The following is a 22,966-nucleotide window of genomic DNA, read 5'->3' on the forward strand; positions in this document are numbered from 1 at the left end:
ATTATCCTCATTTTATAAATGAGGAAATTGAGGCTGGAGGCAGTAAGTGGTTTGCCCCAAGGTTTCCTAACTAGTAAGTATTGGGGCCAGACTCTGAATGCAACTAGTAAGTGTTGGAGCAGGCTCTGGTTCCAACATCCAGGCTCTCAATCATCTATTAGGAAGTTACCACTATAATTATTATATTTTTTTGGTAATAAATGGGAGCTTTTATAATGAATTGCTCTTTGTTTTCTTTTTAATTTAAATTCAATTCGCCAACATTAGTTTCAGATGTAGAGTTCAATAACTCATCAGTTGCCTATAACACACAGTGCTCATCACATCACATGCCCTCTTTAATGTCTATCACCCAATAACCTCCCCGCCAGGAACTCCTGTTTGTTTCCTATAGTTAAGAGTCTCTCATGGTTTGTCTCCCTCTCTGATGACTTCCCATCGAGTTTTCCCTCCCTTCCTCTATGATCCTCTGTGCTGTTTCTTATATTCCACACATGGCATCCAGTTTTCATCAAAAAAACATAGAATGGAAAAGAATCTGCAACGAAAAAGGCCTAGCAGATGCTTCCGATATATACACAATACAAACCTGAAGAGTCTGTCATTGCAAAAGGAGCGTGTGTGATTGGGCCAATATTATTTATCACACATTGTGTTAAGACTGTCTGTACCTCATAGTTCTTATAAAAGTGTCTTTCTCTTAGCAGAAGTCAACACTTTACATACTCTTTCAAGCCCCAGTGTATGAAATTGAAGTCAAAACACATGTCCAGATAAATATTTTAAAGGAAGCCAAGGAGGAAATTGACCAAGGTGACTACCCTAGGTCTTTATTGCTAAGCGACTGAGGTTAGTGCTGCTGAGCCAGTCTCTCAATAATCATTTCTCTCTCTCTCTCTCTCTTTTTTTTCCTCCTGTACCCTGGTTCTTTCTTTTTTCCAGGAGTCTTCCCTAGGGACAATTAAGGGTCTCCACACATAAAATTAAGGGGCTGATATGATGGGTATGTAAAAACCAGGAGAAAGGAAACTTAGGGAAGAAAATGAAGCGAGAAAGAAACGCTAGGGTCGAAACGGGGAGGAAAAAAAAAAAAAAGAAAAGAAAAGCTGGTTCTGTATGAAAATGTACATAATCCAAGCCAACTGTTTCTTGCTCCTCCTCTCATCCACTCCAGGAACTGCGTCCCAGGTAACGAGGCAACGACGTTGCCGTGGTAACCAGCGCAGGTCAGAGGGCAACAACGCTTTAAGGCTGGGCAGCCCTTCAGAGCGCGGAGCTGGCCGGGTGGGAGCCGCGAGGGTGTCAGAGTCTCGCGAGAGCTGCAGCGGTTGTGGGCGAGCGTCTTGGCTTTTGGTCTCCGGGAGACGCGAGGCTGTCCGGGGGCGGGGCCCGGGAGCGCCTCCTATGGCTGCTAAGCAAGGGATGCCCTCGTCAGCCCTGCGGGTGCTGGAGGAAGCGTTGGGCATGGACCTCACGGCGGCTGGGGACACCGCGGAGTCGGTGGCCGCCGAGGGCGCCTACTACCTGGAGCGTATCCTTACGTGTAGGCGCGGCCTCAGGCGCTCCCTTTGGTAACGGGTTTATGGGCGAGGGCGCGGGCTTCCCATCCGGGGCGTCCTCTGCGGTTTGTGGCCGCGCAGCCGGCCAGAACGCCTCCTGGACCTCAAGGTGGCGTCCGCGCCACCGTGTACCCCTGAGAGCCACCCGCCGCAAAGACATGCCTTTTGGGAGTGTTAGGCTACCGTGTTCCTGTTGGAAGAACCTTCGGGAATCGTGTACTTAGTAACCACTCTGCAAACTTTGGATGGACGTTTCCTGTTAGGATGGTACAACGAATTGATTGAGCCCTCCTTAGGGCTTCCCAAATAAGCCCCCAGCCTTCAGAATATCGTGGGAATCAGTTCGGTCAGGCAAGTTAGGAAACCGGGGAGGACCTCTGCCTCTGGGCTTTAATGAGCTGAAGCTCTGAGCATTCAGCCTGTGATTCTGCAGATACTTCCGTTGTCCAGTGCTTAAAATGATTTGTTTTGTAAGCGTCAACTTCCTAGGTAGTTTCAATTTTGGCTATTTAATACAGTTATTGCATTTTTATTTTAAAGCAACTAAATGATGACTGGAGAGCTGAGAGGCTCAGAGATGTTAGGAAGAAATCAGATAGTGATGAACAATTAACAGTGGAAATACGAGAAAAATGGAATAGCGATATGTGAATAATTAGGTTCACTGTTTCTTGGGATGGCTTTTGAGCTCACATTGTCTAGGCATGTAGACTTAATTGTACTGGAGAGATCGGAGAGTTCATGAGAAAAAGATACCTTTTTTTCCCCAGGAAGGTAGGAGAGAGATGATTATCTGTTTTATTCTTAAAGATATCGAGGAAACTCTAAAATCTACTTTATTTTTTGTCCAACTGTGAATGCCCCAGCTTTAATTCAAGACTTTAGAGATCTAACAGTGATATCATTTTGTGGGCTTTGGCAAACGGTTTCATCTGTCCTGACTTAGGCTCTGTCTGTACACAATGGTACTTCGAGGAGCTTTGAAGAACTTAGTTGCAAAGACCAAAGATAATATGTAGTGTTTTATTTAAGGCAATCATTTTTGTAGGAATGTAAGTTTGAATAGTTCAAAATCAATTTAAATGAAATGTTGGTGCCTCAATGCCTTAAATGAGGCTATATACTATTCATAACTCTATAAATAGCTGCCTTTTCCAGTAATGTTCCTTTTTAAATTCAGAAATGAGTCAACAATTCTTTCAGAACTTACTTACATCAAGTGTAAAGTTATCTAGTGTCCCTGGTAGTGAGTGGTACCCAGGCATTTTGTTTTTATTTACATTAAGATGATTCCTGTAATATGTAGTTTAATTGTTAATCTAAAACAAACACACTGAGTTAGCTTTTTTGCAAGTTGTGGGACTTCAATATAGCCTAGTTTTTAGGTTTACTTAATTTCCAGAGAGATTGCTGAGTCACAACTGTCAATATATAGTAGTCTGCACAAAACCTGTCTTACAAAGAATTTTCCAAGTAGTCATATTTGTAAATATAAATGACTCTAACATTTTACGATTTTGTTATCCAATTTCTGAATTACCTGTCCCCTTTGATTTTCTTCCATCTTTCTTTAGTTGGCTGATATTTTGTGTTTCAACCAAAGGGTAGTCAAGGGATAGCAAAACTACATATTTTGCCAATTTTCCTACATTCAGTGTTTAGGTAAGAGGTTTAGTCATGAGAGAGGCTTTAACTGTTAGTTAAAATGAAGTTCGAGGATTACTTTAGAATGCCAATTATCCCTGTTTCCCCGGGCTCTCTTAACATGCATAATTAAGAGTTGACTGTATAATGTTATTTGACATTGTTGCTTAAGGCAATTGTGATAGTTGCTGAAGTGAGACTTTCTGAGTTTCAAGTCTTTAGATCTCAGGTAATTTAATTGAACTATCACAGTAGATAAATAAAAGTTATAATATGCACAAATGAATCAGAAATCTGATGTTCTCTACTTTGCACATATACTTAATCACTTTTAATCTACTGTGTTTGGTCTTGGGCTGCCCTTATTTATGACTGAACAGATGCTCCGTAGAACACTAGACAACAAAATATCAAGTCTTTGCAAAATACTGACTCTAATTCTCCAGGAAGTTACCCTTTTCTTTGGTGTTAAACATTTAAACATAAAGAACATTATGTACAGATTAATAGGGCCCAAACCAGAAATAGCCAGGATCCACTATGAGGGAAATGGCTTCATTAGTAAAGGTTCCATTATGAGTTCAGAGACTGTGTAGAGGAAAAATAATTCTTAACCCTGCAACACCCCTTCTTTGTAATCTAATAGGTGTAAAGGTAGGAGTTATCTGTTTCTCTTCTGAGCTGTTCAGGATATAGCTGCTTTTATTTTTTAAACTTCCACAAGGCAAGATACAAACACACATGCACCTAGTTCCTTTTTTAGCTATCTCCAGAGCTTTTAAGAAATCTGTTTACAGAGTATGAGTTCTCTGGAGAACTCTTCATTTGAAAGGTATTTGCAACATTGTAAAATATAAGGCAAGTTTTTTTTTTTTTTTAAGACTTTATTTATTTATTTGACAGAGATCACAAGTAGGCAGAGAGGCAGGCATAGAGAAAGTCTGGGGAAGTAGGCTTCCTGCTGAGCAGAGATCCTGATGGGGTGCTTGATCCCAGGACCCTGGGATTATGACCAGGGCTGAAGGCAGAGGCTTTAACCCACTGAGCCACCCAATTGCCCTACAAGGCTAGGTTTTAACTATGTGCTTTGTAAAGGGTCAAGTGCTTGTAGAGGTTGGCTGTCTTTGACAATGAATTCTGTGTTAGAAATGAGTACTCTTGGGTAAGGTTTTCAGTTACAGTGGGAACTGCAGTTAATATGTGGCTGTGGACATTTGGGAATGCTCAATCCAACTGCAGATGCAGGCTGGTATTACTGTACTAAGAAAGCTAATACTTAATTGATTTTGTTGCTACTTGTTGAAAGACTTGTTCAAGGAAGAATAATGGAATATGTGGAATCTAAGAAAGTGAACCTCCCCCAAAGTGTACCTCCCTTTGCACTGATTGTCGCTCCCTTAACTAGATTTTGATTATTTTATCTTACAAGGCATTCCAACACTAAGAATTTCACTAGTTAGATCATGGACATGTTTGCTGGCCACTGAAAAGGTCTCCTTTGGCCCCAACAGCAATTTCTGAGGGTTGAGTGAGTTTAAGCCAGTCCTTTGAAGCTAATCAACTCTGAATGCAGTCCCAAAGTCAACTGTTTATGAAAGTGCAAAATTATAGATTCTACTAAACTAGTCACCTGAAATATGGTCATCATACTTAGATAACCCATGTAATAAGATTCATGCTTGTTTTCTTAAATGACATCCATAGACCATCTTTCATTGCAATAGTAATGTTCACTGATCACTTTAATTAAAATTGATTTTTTTTCATTTAAAATTCTATTATTTTTAACATTTAGTTATTTTTCCCATCTGTTTTGTTTCTTCTTTGGAATGTTTATAGTATTGAGTGAGAAGATATTTTTAAAAGCCTTAATAATCATTATGTACTCAAGTCACCTATTTCTTACTGTCATTGGAAAAACGAATTTTCCCCTGGGTGCTTAGTTGCACCCTACATATATTCAAATAAAAGGATAGACAGTCTGAATGTAGACTCTAGACCATAAAACATGTAACTAAACCCGTCGTGCCAAATTTCACCTGCATGAAAATCATAAGCTATTTGAAAAGAAAAAAATTGTATTTTGTTGTGTGCCCTCTAGTCTGGGCAAACTTTAATGTGCATATGAATCAAAGAATATTGATCTTTAAAAAAGGACTCTAATTCAGTAAGTCCCAGTCAGGGTTGAGATTCTGCATTGCTAACAAGCTCCCAGGTGCTGCAGGTGCTGCTGGTCTAAGGAATATAATTGAAGTAAGAAAGCTATAGGCCAGTTTCTTAACTACTGGCCTTTATATTTTCAGATAAGAGGTATAATATGTAGAGCTCATATCCTTGGATCTCCTGGCTTAGAAGTTGGAAAAACTTAAACCACCACCCACCATGAGAACAAAGAGACTTATATTTTGAAAAAAACTTATTTTTCAGCTTCTGAGGCAGAAGATGGCGGTGGTGTCTGGGGCAGGAATAGTCCGTAAACTTCCACTCTTGCCGAGTCTGTTGAATCAGTAGAGGCTTTCTGGTATGTTGTGTTAGTAAGTGTTCTGAGATCCCCTGAAGCCTTAGTGGGAAAGACTGTTGGAAGCAAACAACAATGGGGGAAGTGGAAGCAAGTGTGCCAGTTATTTGCCATCTTTGGTATATATTATTCAGTTAACTTACATTATTGAAACTGGCATTCCTTAGAAAGTGGACCATGACTATGATGTTTGCTATTTACAGTACTTTTATTTCAATTTAGTAAGTAAAATGTTGATCATCGAGGATCCAGGCTAGATTTTCGATTGCCTCTGTGTACATTGGCTCTGCAGTGATGGCAAAGATTAGAAAGCAATTTCTGACTATAGTAGCTTTGGGAAATCATGTAAAATATAATTAGCTATATGTTTCACTCCAGTTCTTTATAAAGATGCTGTAGCTGGCAGTGATCACTACCCCCAGTTGCAGCAATGGAAGAGACCAGTGTGAGGAAGTTTGTATGGTGCTCACATCTGAAAATTGTTCATAGCTTTCTGGCTGGGGTCCATTTGCAGAACCGTGTTTGTGACCCCATTGTATCAACTGTGACCTCAAGCTCTGCTCCGTTACCCCAGCTGAAATGTTTCTCTGAGGCTTCTTGCAGTTGTGTCTTCTGTAGTGCTGTGTTGGATTTAGGGTTTCCCGGCAATTTCAGTGTGGATGTATATTGGCCTATTTTCTGATAGGATCTACAAGGTAAGGATCTGGTACAAATTCTGCTAGTGTAGAAACAACCAATTAGTTCACTCATGGTGACCAAGTATAGGGAACTGATTCATAGTATGCAAAATCACAAGTCCTACTAAATTTCTTCCATAACGAGTGGACATGTGGAGTGAGACCCTTGGTCTGAGTGTAGACTCTGACTCCAGAAAGTGGGTGGTGCTATGGGCTGTGTCTGCAGGTCAGGGAGGAAGGGGAATCACAGACTGTACCCTGGGCAAGAGCAGACTAGAAAACCAGGCCCAATTTCAAATGTCAAGTTGACCTCGAACAGGCAGAAAGGCATTAACTACATCTGAAGGAAATAGAAAGGACAGAAAAAATGAATTTTGGAAATGGAGTTCAACAATGTTCTTTGAGGGAATACTAGGCAGATAATAAAAAGGGAATTTTGGAAGGACTCAGAAGCAGGTTGGCGTTAGGAAACTGATTTTAAGCCAGAATTCTGGTTTATTCTGCAATGGAAAAAAAAAAATCACTTGCCTGAGAACTGTGACCAGCTTCATTGTATGGACATTTCCTGGAGAATAGGATCATTTAAGAGATTAGATTACACAAGAAAGTTGTTCAGTAAAAGTAGAACCAGAGTAAAGGGTTTTTATCAGTCAGGCAGTTCTTGGTCAATTGCTTATTCCTATCCTGGCAACACTGTTTCTAAAGCAGTGCTTTCCAACCTTTTTTACACATGGTGTTTCATCATATCTTGCTTCACTCAGTCTTTCTGGCTGTTCCAAGGGCCAAGAAAATCAATATCTGTACCATCCACAGTGTCCTTTTTATGATAACCGAAGAGCGAAGTATTTCTCAGGCTTCAGAGCCAGAAATTGGTGTACATCTGCTGAGAAACTCCTCTGTTTTCATTGGATGGATACTGAATTGGTATCTAATTACATTGCCCTCTTTACCCTGACTGCTGGGAAGCTTTGGGTCAAACCTGTGATTTAGGTTTGACCAAATTCATGAGACTTTATGGCAGGTACACTGCAGCTTTACCTTTGTCTTATTTCTCTTCTTTCTCGTTCTCTTTTAATTTTCATATTTACTTATTTTTATATATTTTTTTTACTGTATGCTTGTTTGTAAACTGCCACACAGTTATTTGGGGATTCTTTTGTGCATTTGTCCCTGTGTTACCAGCCAGCTAAGCCAGATAGACAGATGCATACAAACATACTTGCCAAACTACATTTATTTCTTCAGTAACACTGCAACATCACATTTCAAATCAGTTGCTCCTGGGAAGATTTTTCTCTACAAATCATTTTTGTGGATACTGAAAATACCAATCAAGGAAAATAGTGGTTTCTATTTTGGATGTTTGTCCTCTTCCTGACCTTTTGTCTCATTAATCTATTGCCCTTGGCTGATTTTATCTTTCGGCCTGCAGCCCTGTAGCTTTTTTATACCTCTCCCTCCTTCAGGGTCTTCAAATTGAGCTGTTTAAATGATTTGATTTAGCTGTTGATAATATAACACTTCACAGTTTGGAAAATAAGTGAGAGCCCATTGCTTAAGATTTTGATAGAAATTGCACATTCTTTTTGTGTCGCTGTAGAAACATGTAGAAACTGTAGAAATATGATATTGTAGAAAATTCCTGGTCTTTTTATTCAGGAAACATGTCTCTATCACTAGTAGGTATATGGTTTTTGTCAAATTTCTTAATCTCCTTGATTCATTTTCTTTCTTTTTTTTTTTAATTTAGAAATGACTGTATCTGTGTTACTCAATCTCACAGGATTGTTATTAGGATAAATATGATAGTGATCCATATGACAATACTTTTTAAGGTTTATAAAATGATATTTTTTCATTCTTTTTGATTTTGGGGAAACATAATGTATTATTAGGATTTGAAAGCTGTTGCCTCGAGTATTTTCTAGGTAGCAGTGTGGCAAGTTTGATAATTCCAAAGCTTTGAGGACAAATCACTTTTTTCTGTATATTGCCATTAACAACCTATGCTTTGATGTTTCATCTTCACATAATCTTATCAGTTGGCTTATTTACAATTTCAGAGTCTATCCAAATGATTTTAGAATCTTTACTTCTTGTGAAATTTTTATGTTATGATCAGTGATTAAGGATGGCATTGCTTTTCTGGAGACTTAAAGACAAGTGATTCTTACAAAATCAAGTTTTAGTAACTGTCATTCAGAAGAGGGCATTCTTTTCCATAAAAAAAGAGACTGATTTCCTGTAGCTGAACCTCAGGAAATTTCATCTAATTAAGTGAAAATGTGTCAGAAAGATATAAATTTAGAAAGGAGGAAGATTTAGAATGTATTTTTTAATCCATTTATCTTAATGCATGGGAGAACTGGGCCATGAAAGACTTATGAGACTTTTCCACAGGTACTCCTCTCTAGAAGAGGAAAACAATAACAAATACTTGCATAGCATTAACTAGAAGCCAGGCACCATTCTAAATGCTTTACATATGTTAACTCCTTTCATACTCTTGAAACCTCTTAAGGTATTAGGATAGCCAGCTTTCAGAATGATGCCCAGTGATCTCCGCATCCTGGTCCTCATATTCCCTTATGTACTGAATAGGGTTGACTTATGTAACCGATAGGATAGTGAGTAAATGATGATGTGTGACTTCTGAGGCTTGGTCATAAAAGGTATTGTGGCTTCTACTTTGTTTTCTTGTATTTCTTATTCTGGAGGTAGCTAACCACTATATCTTGAGAAGGCTTAAGAAGCTTATGGAGAGACCCACATGGGGAAGAATTGAAACCTTCAGCCAACAAAGTTCATCTTTGAAATGAATCCTCTTGCCTCAGCTGAGCCTTCAGAAGACAGCAGGCTTGGCTGCCTTCTTGACTGAGGTCTCATGAGAGACTCCAAATCAAAATACACAAGCTAAGTCACCACTGAATTCTTGACCATGATACTATGAGATAATGGATGCTTATTGTTAGGCCTTAAGTTTTGGGGAGTTGGTTATGTAGCAATAATAAAAAGTACAGATTTTGATACCTGAAAGTGGGATTCCAACATAAGAAATACTTTAAAGTATTAGAGTGGCCCTGGAACTGAATATAGGACAGATGTTGGAAGTTCTTTAAGTAGGATGTTAGTGAAAGCTAAAATACCTTGAACAGACTATTAGTGGAAGTCTCATGGTCTTTAAGAATGCTGCTGGCAAGGGATTAAAGGATAGTGGGGTCAGTGCTATAGGAAACTGTTCCATAGCAGTAGATAACTAACATAGTATATACTTTAGTCCTGGTACCCAGTACGGGTAAGTTAAAAATTATAGGATCAACTGCAGGTATGCAACTTTATGCAGCTTTTTAGTTCTGTAGTATTTTAATCTACTAATCTACTAAATTAGATTAATTTAATTAAAAATCTAGTTTTTAATTAGTCATTTAATTAGTTGTTTAATTAGTGAATTAAATAGTTATTTTTTTGAGCCTAAATCACTTTTCACCATTTTTTGGGAAGATACATTCTTGTTTGACAGTATCAGGTTCCTAAGGATTGGTTATAACTGAACTAGGTTTAAGTGCATCCTCAAGTGGATAAAGCAAACAGTGAAGACTTATAGCTTATGATGGAGCTGAGTAACTAAAGACTACATAACTTATCTTTTAGAGGTTTAGAACTGTGTGTAAGATAATTGGCAAACACTTCAAGTGTTTACGTAATATAGAAAACAAACATGGAATAATGAGAGGTTTAAGGCTAGTGTAGTGAAACCTAACTCCAGGGCTGATTCCCAGCTGTGTTAGGTCCTAGCTTGTGTGACCTTGTGCCTGTAAGTCCTGATCTACAAAATGGAGATGAAAATAGCTTGTAGGTAGGATGAAGACAGAAGGAGTTGATTGATCATGTAAAGACCTTAAGGACAGGGCTTGGCTTCTGTTAAATACTTAGTAAATGATACCAATTCTTATTACCAGTAGCTTCAGGTGTTTTATTCACCTTTCGCTAGCTCTTGGAAGATGATTTCTCATAACCAGTAGCAGGATGAAAACTAGGCTAATCTCATCTTTGATTTTCATAACCATTACTGTATATTAAAAAGCTTAATTTCAAACATTTTGAACTTGGTATAATCACATGTATACATTAGGAAAAATGTAAACAAAATAATGTTATTGGTGTATGTTGTGATTTCTTTCAAAATTAAATATTATCTTGAAATTATCATTTATAATTAAAGTAACTTGTAATTTTTGAAAGTCTTATAACCATGCTGTTAGAATTTTTTATTAGGGTCATTTCCCTGATATTTTAATGTTCATTTCTTTTTTTATATCATTCAATTTAATTTTATTTCTTTTCAGTGTTCCAAAACTCATTGTTTATACACCACACCCAGTGCTCCATGCAATCCGTGCCCTCCATAATACCCACCACCAAGCTCACCCAGTCCCCCAACCTGCTCCCCTCCAAAACCCTCAGTTTGTTTCTCAGAGTCCGCAGTGTCTCATAGTTTGTCTCCTCCTCTGCTTTCCCCCAACTCACTTCTCCTCTCCATCTCCCAATGTCCTCCGTGTTACTTCTTTTGCTCCACAAGTAAGTGAAACCATATGATAATTGACTCTCTGCTTGATTTATTTCACTCAGCATAATCTTTTCCAGTCCCATCTGTGTTGATACAAAAGTTGGGTAATGTTAATTTTTTGATAATTTATGAAGTACTGAATTAGGATTACTGTATAGTTTATATTTGCTTAAAAATTAGGCTTCCTTTTCTGAGAACAAAATTTAATTTTAAAATTGAGGTAATAAAAATGAGATTAAAGTAACTTTTATTATGAAAACATTGAAATGTGTTTTTTACTTATATTTAAATATAGGTGTGCTTCTGAAAAATTCATAGTACTTTAAATAAAGAAGTCAGAGTACACTGTGAGAGACTCAGGAGCTCTGGGAAATTAAGTTAGTTTGAAATAGATTTAAAAAATTTACTGCCATAGTTTTCCTGTCTATCATTTTTCTTATCTCTTTCTAATTTATATTATCTTATTATGTACATTTTTATAAGCCTTAGTCTTGAATTGGAAATCATTAGATAGTAAATAGACATATGGAAAGGTAGTTTTTCATAGGTTTGGGTTATGTAGAACAATAATTTAAAGTAATAATAAAAAATACTTTGTTTCAAAATGTATTCGTAGGTTGTACGGGGAAGAGAAATTTTAAAAAACAGTTTAAATTACATTTACCATCTTGGTAAGATAACTGGATCTGATACTAAATTTTAACATCAAATCAATTTTAATAAATAATTTTTTCATATATTTTGAGATTGACACTTGACAAGATTTCAGAGGTCACCATAACTGAAGCATCTGAAGATGATTATGAATATGAAGAGGTAATTTTTTCATTTTAGGTATTTAGCCTGTAAATTCACTAGTCATTCTTATGAAACATTCATTTTACTTTATAATTTTTTGTTTTCCTTAAGAGATGCTGGTTTTTCGCTGAATTACCTAATACCGACTATTTAAGAGTGAAGGGTAAAAGTTCTGTTTGAAAGTTTGGATTGGTTAATGCATCTGGCTCTTTTGGTTTTCCTGGTACTTGTGCTTCAAAGTTAGCTTCTTCTCCCTTGCTTTGTGGATCCTTATTACAGACTGTCATCTCTATCCAGCATGCATTCCTTAATATCCATTCTGCTCTTGGATGGGTTTCCCAGAGTCCCACTACTGTCTGTAGCTCAGATCCCATGTTTCCCTTCAGCTTAACTATAATTCTGTATAATGTAGTTCCTGTCTCACATCTTCTCTTTAATTCACCGTTCAGATGGAACTTATCATTATTTCCGAGAGTTGGTACATTGAGTTGCTCCTAGATGACAGACGTTGTAAGTACAACTGTGAAAGCAAGCCTGGCAGTTTGTGGCCTGGGCAAGTAAAAGAACAAACAGTAGATAAACTTTTTATTACTATTAGTAAAATAAAGATAATATGAATACATGCCACATGAAATTACTGAAGGTTTTATATGAGAAAAAATTTAGACTGTGTTTATCCTTATATATAAGAACAAATGCCCATAAGCTGATCTCTGTGTTTAGACTGTGTTTATCCTTATATATAAGAACAAATGCCCATAAGCTGATCTCGAGTTTATCAAAGGTGACATTGAGTTATGTCCTGCTTGTAAGTTATCCATTTGTCACAGAACTTCAGCCTGACATGGTGTCTTACATAAAGTGTATTTTTTTTTTTGATCCATTGTTTTGTGAGAAAAACTTTTTCTGAAATGAAGTAAGGTATTTTTATGTTCCTGATTGCTCTTCCTATTCTCTTTCTCTTTGATTTAGATACCAGATGACAATTTTAGTATTCCAGAAGGTGAGGAAGATCTGGCAAAAGCAATTCAGATGGTCCAGGAACAGGCTACAGATACTCAGATTTTGGTGAGAATTGAACAAAACCTGTTGTTTGTGTCGTTAGAATACAGTCTATAGTTTAGCAGTGAGACTAAGTTTTACTGGATAAACTTAAGTTTTACATATAAAATGCTGTCCTATCACTTGTTACACCTTTTTCTCCTCTGTGTTTTTATCATTGTACCTTCACTTTAAGTAAGTAGTCATATTTATTCTTTTTTGGATTGTAATTTTCTACATCATGGTTACTCTTGCATAACTTCACAAAAATGACACCTTCCTTCAGAACTCTGCATGTTTAATATCACTGGATGTTAAACCAAAGATTTTTAACACTAATGTACAGAATTTGGTATTAGATATGGATGCTAAAATGTGTTTTGTAACACATTAAAAAATAAGAAAAAACGTATAGTCCTCTGTCCTTTTCCTTCTGTATTCCCAATTCCTTCAACTACCATCCGTCTCATTCTAAATATCATATTCAAATTTATTGACCAGAAATGCCAAGGTAGCATTTATTATTGTGTAATGAATATTTATTTACTTCTGGCCATATTATACCGTTATCCAGCAATTATGTCTAATCTCCCACCAGAATGCAGACTTGCAGGCAGAGATGCTATATTCTGCCACCCTGGCATCTTCCATGTTTGAGGCAGGGTTCTGCACATAATCAACATTCTTATATAATATCTTTAAGATGATCTTAGGAGGGACGCCTTGGTGGATTAGTCAGTTAAGCATCTGCCCTTGGCTCAGGTCATGATCCCAAGGTCTTGGGATCAAGTCCTGCATTGGGCTCCTTGCTAAGTGGGGAACCTGCTTCTCTCTCTGCCTGCCTCTCTCTCTCTCTGCATCCCTCTCCTGACAAATAAATCAATAAAAATCTTTAAAATAAAATGATCTTGGGGGAAGATATTACAAATTATCTTTCTTGAGTGTTAAAAAACCCTAGTCATTTGTCTGGAGGTTTCTGTAGCCTCCTAAATTTGCTTTAGCTGATCATTGTTTTGAATGTGGTAGCAGCTACTAGTAATTAAGATCAGCATTAAATTATGTGTAGCACTTTTTTTAAATAAGATTTTATTTATTTATTTGACAGAGATCACAAGTAGGCAGAGAGGTAGGCAGAGAGAGAGGAAGGGAAGCAGGCTCCCCGCTAAGCAGAGAGCCCGATGAGGGGCTTGATCCCAGGACCCTGGCATCACCACTTAAGCTGAAGGCAGAGGCTTTAATCCACTGAGCCACCCAGGTGCCCACGTGTAGCACTTTTAAAAAGAACTTTTTGGGGCAACAGAGATTCCTCACTGAATTTCTGTGTAACTATTACCAGGTATATAACATTTACCTGGTGTGTGACCATTACCATGTTAAGAAGGGGAAGGAGGGAAAAAAGTCTGCTGTTAAATTTCTGTATATTTGAAAATAGATCTGTCTAAATAATCAGCTGTTAAAGTGGTAAGTTCTTGCCAATGCAAAGAAAATGAAGGCACTCTAGAGACAGTGATGCTTTGATATTCTTAAGTATCTACCCAGTATTTGACTTATTTTATATATTGACTTGTGGTAGTTTTATGGCTGTCCTAATTTCATATCTCACTTGCTGAAATAACTCTACTTTTCTAGTTCAGGGGTCTGCAGACTTGTTCTTTGGGGTCATATAGTAAATATTTTAGATTTTGAAGGCTGTAAGGTGTCTGTTGCAACACACTTCTCTCTTGTAGGAAAGTAGCTGTAGACAATATGTAAACAAATGGGCGCTGCTGTGTTTTAATATATATAGTTAGCTGACCCCAATATAGTTGATAAACTTACTTCTTTTATGAAATGGTAGGATAAGCCACTCACTAGCACATAATTTCTTCTGTAGCATAGTGTTTCTAAAGCTCAAGGCTCCAAAATTCATTATATTTCTTTTTATAATGATAATAATAGAAATAATTAAAAGGCCCATACCTTTTTTCCCTTTTTTAATGTTTTATTCGCTATTGAAAGGACAAGCTGTCCTCATTGTTCTTTAGATGTTCTAGTCACACTCTTGCCTCAGAGTCTTTGTGTTTGCTGACGCTATAACTGAAACATGACTCTTTCTTCCTCTAGATTTATGCTCAGATTCCACTTTATCAGTGAAATCTTTCTTCATCACCCTACATGTATAGCAGCCAAGCTCCACACACATATCTGCCCAACCTTTGGCTCTCCTTCCCTTCATCCCTCTGCTTTTTTTCTGCCAGGCATTTAGTGCCATCTGCTATATTATATATTTTTAATGTAGTTATTCATTTTTTTTATCCATCCACTTGACTATTAGGTATGAAGACTGAGTTTCATCTAGTGTGTAAATTCATTACTGCTTTATCCCTAGTGATTAAAATGGTTCCTGAAACATAACCCTCAACAAAAATAAATGAAAAAAATGAACAAATGAATGAGTAAATAAACAGCTTATTTGTACCAATAATCAAAGATTAGTGATGATTTTATATTTTCAAAATAAATAATTGCGCATTTAAATTTCAGGAACAGAAAACAGTTCTTCCTTCAAAGCAACTAATACCTGAAGTTATAGAAGACTTTCTCTGCAATTTCCTAATCAAAATGGGAATGACCAGAACTCTTGATTGCTTTCAGTCCGAATGGTAAACAATTATGTGGATAAATAGGAATGCTAACATGTAGACTTTTAACTGTCTTCAAGGACTTGAAGTTGTTCAGCTTACGCAAAATGGATGAAAGGGATGGAAGCCTTTCCCATCCCTACCACTGGAAGTACAACACACACACTTACACACACACACACACACACACACACACACTCTTTCTCTTTCTCACATAATTAAGAAACCAATTTAAAAGAAGTTTTTATTAAACACACTTTCTAAATATTCAAAGTTGAGTGATTTTCAAAAGTCAGAAACTAGAGTATGTCCTGGGATTCTATAATACAAAGCTCTTTAATGAAATACTTTTCTAACATATTCTACATAATTATTAAGGGTAATATTTCCTGCATTAAGACATTCTACCAAGAGTACTACTTTATTTGTTTTACTTCTAGTGTGTAATGGCCTGGCTTTCTCTACTCACGCAACTGATTGATTCTTTTTCTGTAAATATTTCTCCATTTAGAAATAAGAAGAATTATATTTTCAAAGCTATCTAAACACAGATTTTCTTGTTATAATGAAAATTTTAATAACTTATTGGTTATGAAAATCAGCAGGCATGCTGTCTTTATTCCTTTACTATAGCAGTAATGTCACCAGGAATGTTTTCAGAGGCCCAACATTCTTTAAAGAAATATTATTAAGTAATTGGATATAAAAATATGTTTGAGCCATTTTAAAAGCCATTCCATGTCATGGAAAGGGAATACTAAGGTATAGAAAGATGTTCATAGTGTTTTGGGACTAAATCCTACTTTTAAATATAAGAAGCAATTTGTAATTTCTACTAATCCTCCTGTGATGCAATTTTTATTTGCTGCTTTTTTTGGTTCTTATCTACTGAGACCACGTACATAGAAGAAATCAGTTTTATTACTTCAAGTTGCATATCTAAAGTTAATAAATTTAATGATGAGAACCATTTTTCATTAATACAATTTAGGAAAAAAAGCAAGTTTGGTGGTAGAAAAATAATAGTGTTCCTATTAAATTTGGAAATTGTGTGAATGATTTTTATAAAAATGTCCATAGGAAATAATTACAAATGTATTAGAAAATACATTTTTGTGAAAGTAGGTAGATAATTGATTTACAGTACTAATGAAATGAGAAATTAGTGTGGCTCAGTTCCTTTTTTCTTCTAAGAAGACATGTTAGGACATATAATACCTACATGTTTGTCCAGTCCAAAGTGTGAAATGATTTCCATCGAGATATCTGGAACCAAGTGTACTTTTAACAGTTAAGCACTCGTTGGATCATATTATCCTTTTAGATTTAGCAGTTTGGGTTGAGATGATATTTCAGGAAACTACAATGGTATTAGGACTTATAGAATCCCTCCCTATATAAGCATGCCACTTAGTGTATTCCAATAATATTAAAGTAAAATTCATATATTCTTTATATATGGGTTTAGTAATACTGTGGTTCAAATAATTGTATTTTTATTCCTAGGTGCCGGTTTGTAATAAACTTACAAACTGTTTGTAATTAGATTGCACAGTATTGAATATTTTAATTTCACATGAAACATTTCTTTACTTTGATCAGAAACACTTATTCTGCATAGTAAGACTATAGGAATATTAAATAAATTTTTTTTCATTTTTTTCTTATGGAGAAAGACATTTATAATATTCATTGCTGTGAATTCATTTAATCTTACAAAAGTTGACAAACAGGTTTTCCCCATTGTTAGTTTGTAAAACAAAAACCTCAAAGTAATGAAAAAGCTGGGCAATAAAATTGGACTGGTTATCTTTCAATCTTCAAAAAATGATTGCAGTAAATTCTTTAAATCTAAGGTCAGCAAACAAATCTGACCTGCCTCTGTTTTGTAAATAAAATTTTGTTGGCACATAGCTGTAACCTTTCTTTTAGGTATTTTCTGTGGCTGCTTTCATGCTGTAATAGCAAAGTTAGTCACTCACAGTGGAGAACATATAGACCAGAAAGCTTCCCCCCCCCCTTGTTTGCAATTCCAAACTATTTTCTGTCTGTTCACAAAAACCAAAATCAAAACCAAACCAAACCAAACAAAAAAGATTGTGTGTATGTGTGTGAATGTATTAGGAATCTTTTCTATGAACTACAAAAAGTCTACACTGTGTGTCAGCAGTAGCTAACAGAATTTTGTCTTCGTTGCTGACGTATTTTCCCTAACTGTCTCTGACAACTTGGAGGAAGAATTCTCATTTGATATTTGTTATTATCTAGGTGACTGTTTTCCTGTCTTTTATATCCTATACCTTGTGTGCCATCAGGAAGGAAAAATAACCCTTACTCTTATGATGCTGTTGATATGTTTACTGAAATTCTGTCACACTATTTGCCATTTGTGACAATGGGCCTGAAACTCTTGTGGTATATAGACAAATATTATGGAAGCCTTTATACTTTCTCCCTGAAAAACATGTGTATTTTCTGTATATAATTCTAAGTAGTTTATGGATCTTATGATAAATATGAAGACCATCAATGTAATTTTATTGGCAGGTCTGTTGGTAGTAAATTTTATTTCCTGTTCCTTATAGTTACATAACAATCTTTCCTGTCTGAACACTTTCCAGTCTTACTCTATGTGTGAATGAATAAAGAGGAAGAAATGAAAGGACCAGGATATTTCTTTAACACAAACACACCTGAAACAAAACCAAAAAATTTTATGTAGGAAATGCTCATTTTACTGAGAAATGTATTAATGTGTTTCTGGAGTTTGTGGATTATGATTGCTAATTATCTAATAGTATTAGAATAGTTTTGCCGAGTTTAAAGTCATCTTTGATATTTTAGCATAAACTACAGAAATTTTTCACGATAAATTATTTTTGAATGTCTTCAAGATATAGATGATATAGTATGTGATATGTTGTATTATGCTTGATTTGTATATATTTTACCACATATTAATTTATTTACATAGCATTTAGAGAAGGACTACATACCACTTTTTTTCTTATCAAAATAATTTCTTTATGGATTTTTTTTCTGTATTAAATAATGCAGGTAGCTGAAAACCCATTTTATGGTCAGAAAAACTTTATGGTCTAGTATATGTGCTGCTGAAGTGAGCACTATGGTCTAATACTTTAATCAATCCTTACTTCTTCTGAGAGAAGTATAAATCACATTCTATGTATGAATATAATAGTGAATTTGTGATTAAATAGTTCTCTATTTGTTTTATAAATTATGGCAAATATTACTTAATATTGATTCTGTTTTCTTAACTTTTTAGATATTCTGCAGAACTTGTCTTGCTGTTCTTTTGTTTTCTTGGCTTTTTTTTTAGTATTGGATAAGAAGTATAACACAGCCATATGATTATTAATATGTAATATGTTAATAAAATTAAGATTTATGATATGAAAATGCTGATAATTAAACATTTTTAAACAAATGTTTAGGTCATCTATAGCAAAGTTTATAGGGATTTCTTGATTAATAACTTTATTACTGAAATGTTTTTCCATTTGTATCATTTTTTATTTAGCTTTATTGCTATATATAATATATACATATATATAATTAAAATTATAATTATTTCCAAATCTATAAATGGTTTTCTGATGTTGCTTCTTAATTCACTGAGAAAATAAAAGTTCTATGACTCCTGATTCTCTCTTTACTAACCTGCTACCTCTGTTCTCAGGCCTCCTCCTCCTCACATGTCACAGAGGCTGAGCTGTGCATGCTGTCATCTAAGGCCAACCCTCTAGTTGTCTACTGGAGCCCAGCTCCTCTTACCTACTCAGGGGCATTGCTTTGGCAGTTGTCCTCTCTCTCTTTTCCTGCACTCTAAGCTTTTTCTCTTTCTGCTGGATCATTCCGATAAGCATAGATATACAGTATTTCATATATTTTAAAAAAGGTAGAAGACCAAAAAAACACCCTGAATTCCACATCCTCTTTTAAGTTCATCTTGATTTTCTAGGCTCCACTTTATCATGTCTCCTTCAACGAGTATGTTTCCACTTCCTTATTTCCTACTCTTATACCTACTCTAATGAAACTATCATCTTAAAAGGTTTTTCAGGGCTGCTCATTGCCAAATTCAGTGACTGATCCTTAGTACTCCTATTCATCTTGTATGCAGCATTCATCACTGTTGTTCATGTCTTCCTTTTTGGAAAACTTTATTTATTTGGGTCCTTGTCGGACTCCGGTAGGTTTTGCGGGCCGATAGGCACGAGGAGAGCGTCCGGGCCAGCCGGTAGCTCCCCTTGGGGCTGAGCGGGATGGCGAGTGTCGCGAGTCCAGGCGCATTAACGAACCACACCAGACTCGGGGATCTGTCGAAGCAGGATCTCACTTTATTGAGCGGGGTTGCAGCTTATATTGGGTAGGGGATGGGAAATGAGGTCAGTGGGGAGAGAGCCTATGGGGTTTGGTTACATAGTCAGTAACTGGGTAGGGTGTGTTGGGCGAGAGGAGGAAATATCAGAGATATGCGGAACCAAAACCGCCACGTTGGCGCCAATACTGCCACGGTGGCGCCTTTTCTAGCCGGAAGAGAAGGCAGGCCAGCGCCATCTTTGCTGTGCCCAACAGGTCCTGAACCACAATGTTCTCATATTCACTCACTACTTCACTATCCCCTCTGATTCTTAGTCTCTGGTAGTATTTCCTTCTCTTCCAGTCTTGAAACAATCCAAAAACTTCATTTTTCTCTTTACATTCACTTCCTAGGTAGCCTTTTACAGTCTTGTGACTTTAAATTGTATCTATTTACTGATGATTCCCCAATTTGCATTCCAAGTCCTGACTTTTTCCCTGAGCTCTGGACATGTATACCCAGTATTCATTTCACTTAATTGACTAGTAGACATATTGCATTGAACATCATTAATTTCTCCAACCATCCAATTCCTGCTGCATTCATTCCCATCTTTGTAAGTGGCTTTGTAAGTGTTTCCACCAGAAACACTGGAGTCATTTTTGACCTCTTTTATTAATCAACACTTGGGAGATGATTCGTAGGAAAATCTCTATTGGCTCCACCAATAAGTTGGCTCCACCTTTACAGCATGTCCAAAAGGGACATATTTCTCATAATCTCTGCTGCTACCAACTTTGTTCATGCCACCATTCTCTCTCTTTTGGACTACAGCAACAGCCTCCAAACTAGTCTCTCTATTTCTACTGTTGCTCCTCTAGGGTCAGTTTCTTTACGCAGATGTCAGACTAATACATATTTTTAACAGTAGAAGTTCCCTTTTTAAAAAAAAATTTTTATGTAGTTAACATACAGTCTAATGTTGATTTCTGGAGTAGAATTCAGTGATTCAACACTTAAAACACCCAGTGCCATCATAAGTGCCCTCCTTAATACCCATCTTTCATCTACCCATCCCCTCACCTCCCTCCAACAGACTAATCCTTTTAAAGCAAGAGTATCTCTTGTTTCTCAGAGCCTTCCAATGGCTTCAGTCTGATTCAGGTAAAGTCACATTCCTCTTTCCAGCTTCCTGCTGTCTTCCTGACCCGTATCTCACCACTTTCTTCCTTCCTCCAGTTCCAGATACTCCAGATATACAGGCTGTTGCTTTTAATTGTGCATGTCATGCACTTTTTTTCCTAAGGATATTTGCGTTTACTTTTCTGTCAACCAAGAATGCTCCCTTCTTCATATCCCCCTGACTTGGTTCCTTATTTCTTTCAGTTCTCTGCTCAAGTAGCACTTTGCAAGTCATACTTTCTGTCTTCAACCTATGTAAAGAGCACAAATGCCCCCATCACTCTCCACTTCAATCTCTCTATCCTTCATATTCTGTTTTTATTTTATTTCATAGAACGTATCACTCTTCACAAGACTGTGATATGGGGGCTTGGACTGCTTTGTTAATTTCACCAGTGTCTAGATTAGTGCCTGGAATATACGAGATGTTTGGTTATATGTACCATGATATTAGTACCTAGCAATTATTTTTTAAAATTGTAAATACATATTATGAATTTTGACATTTTAGTTTACAAAAGTAATACCGCAGCTCATTTCTGTTAATATCCTGTAGGACTTAACTTTCTGAATTGTACATAAATTAAGCCAAGTTAGTAGAAAGAAACAAAATAAAGCCTTTTGTTTGATTTTATTCTAGGTATGAGTTAATACAGAAGGGAGTAACTGAACTTAGAGATACTGGGAATGTTCCAGATGTCTACACGCAGAATATGCTTTTAGAAAATGAGAACAAAAATTTGAAGAAAGACTTGAAATGCTACAAACAGGCAGCTGAGTATGTTAATTTTTAAATGATATTTTTTTTTCTTTTGGACTAAATGGGAGGGTTGAATGAAGCTAACTATGGTTAATGTACCAGAGCTTTAATTCTGAATTGAATTATATTTAAGTTCTAGTTGGAAAGAATGTGAAAGGCTTCACTAGCAAATTAATTGAATAGATGATCAGAACTCTCACAATTGCAACCCATTAGGAAAAATGGAATGTAGGAAGTTATACAGGAGATGGTTAATTTGTTATGATACACTCACTTTCTTATGGTTTTGATAATCTTTTCATGGTTTGTGGATTCTTCCTTTATGAGGATAAGCTAATGTCTGAAATAATAATAAAATTATAGAAGTCAAAGAGGAAGGAAGGAGCTAGTGTATTCCTAGTTAGAGGAATTTTGGTGTTTGAAAATTCCCCAAAGGAAATTATTTTATAATCTCCTAGCATGAATTTATGCATAGAAGAGAAGCTTAACGGAAGCCAAATCTTTCTTTCTCTGATTAATGGAAGACATAGTTTTTGGTGAACAAATTTAGATAAACACTGTTATTCTGGCAAAGACAAACATGTGAATGTGTTGAATAGGGATGAGTCTACTCATCTAAGAAAATGTTAAATGGAAAATCAGTGCTTAGATACGGAGTAGAGAAAGTTCATTCTTTGTTCATTATTTTTTATTAAACATACTTGAAGAGTGGTTTTCTGTTAAAGAATTATATCAAAACAAAAAATTCGATAAGCAGAACTACCATACAAGAACATAATATTTTTAATCTTTGTAAAAAAGTTTAATGTAGGGGCGCTTGCGTGGCTCAGTGGGTTAAAGCCACCCAAGGTGGCTTTGGCTCAGGTCGTGATCCCAGAATCCTGGGATTGAGCCCCACATCAGGCTCTCTGCTCAACAGGGAGCCTGCTTCCTCCTCTTCTCTCTGCCTGCCTCTCTGCCTACTTGTGATCTCTGTCTGTCAAATAAATAAATAAAATCTTAAAAAAAAAAGTTTAATGTAAAGAAACAAAACTTTGTATTGCAAAGTGAGGGAAAATTTTAAAACTCCTACTTTTAAAAGGTGGTAGTATATAAAAAAATTTTGTATGATCATTTATTCCTTATTACTTATACTTGTAGAAGTGTTTTTGCAAGTTATACAACTTCCTTTTATATTTTAAAGAGAAGTGTATGATGATCTGCAGAATAGTAAGTTACTAGAACCAGCATGCTCTTTATTCTCCCTTCATTTCTCAGAAGTGGTTTGCACTA

At 36.2% G+C, this 22,966-nt stretch overlaps 1 protein-coding gene across 1 annotated transcript in view; it reads left to right on the plus strand.

Annotated features, from left to right (window-relative positions):
• The first annotated feature begins 1,341 nt into the window (after positions 1-1,341).
• Positions 1,342-22,966, plus strand: part of SPAG16 (sperm associated antigen 16) — a 1,019,820-nt gene continuing 998,195 nt past the window's right edge. Inside the window, exons 1-5 of the mRNA XM_059392666.1 lie at positions 1,342-1,531; positions 11,735-11,781; positions 12,736-12,831; positions 15,328-15,446; positions 21,575-21,712. Coding sequence (XP_059248649.1) covers positions 1,405-1,531; positions 11,735-11,781; positions 12,736-12,831; positions 15,328-15,446; positions 21,575-21,712 — 527 coding nt within the window. The 5' untranslated portion in view covers positions 1,342-1,404. The remainder of the gene's footprint in view (positions 1,532-11,734; positions 11,782-12,735; positions 12,832-15,327; positions 15,447-21,574; positions 21,713-22,966) is intronic.

The sequence above is a fragment of the Mustela nigripes genome, chromosome 3 (assembly GCF_022355385.1).
Source record: "Mustela nigripes isolate SB6536 chromosome 3, MUSNIG.SB6536, whole genome shotgun sequence".
In the NCBI taxonomy this organism is placed as follows: Eukaryota; Metazoa; Chordata; class Mammalia; order Carnivora; family Mustelidae; genus Mustela; species Mustela nigripes.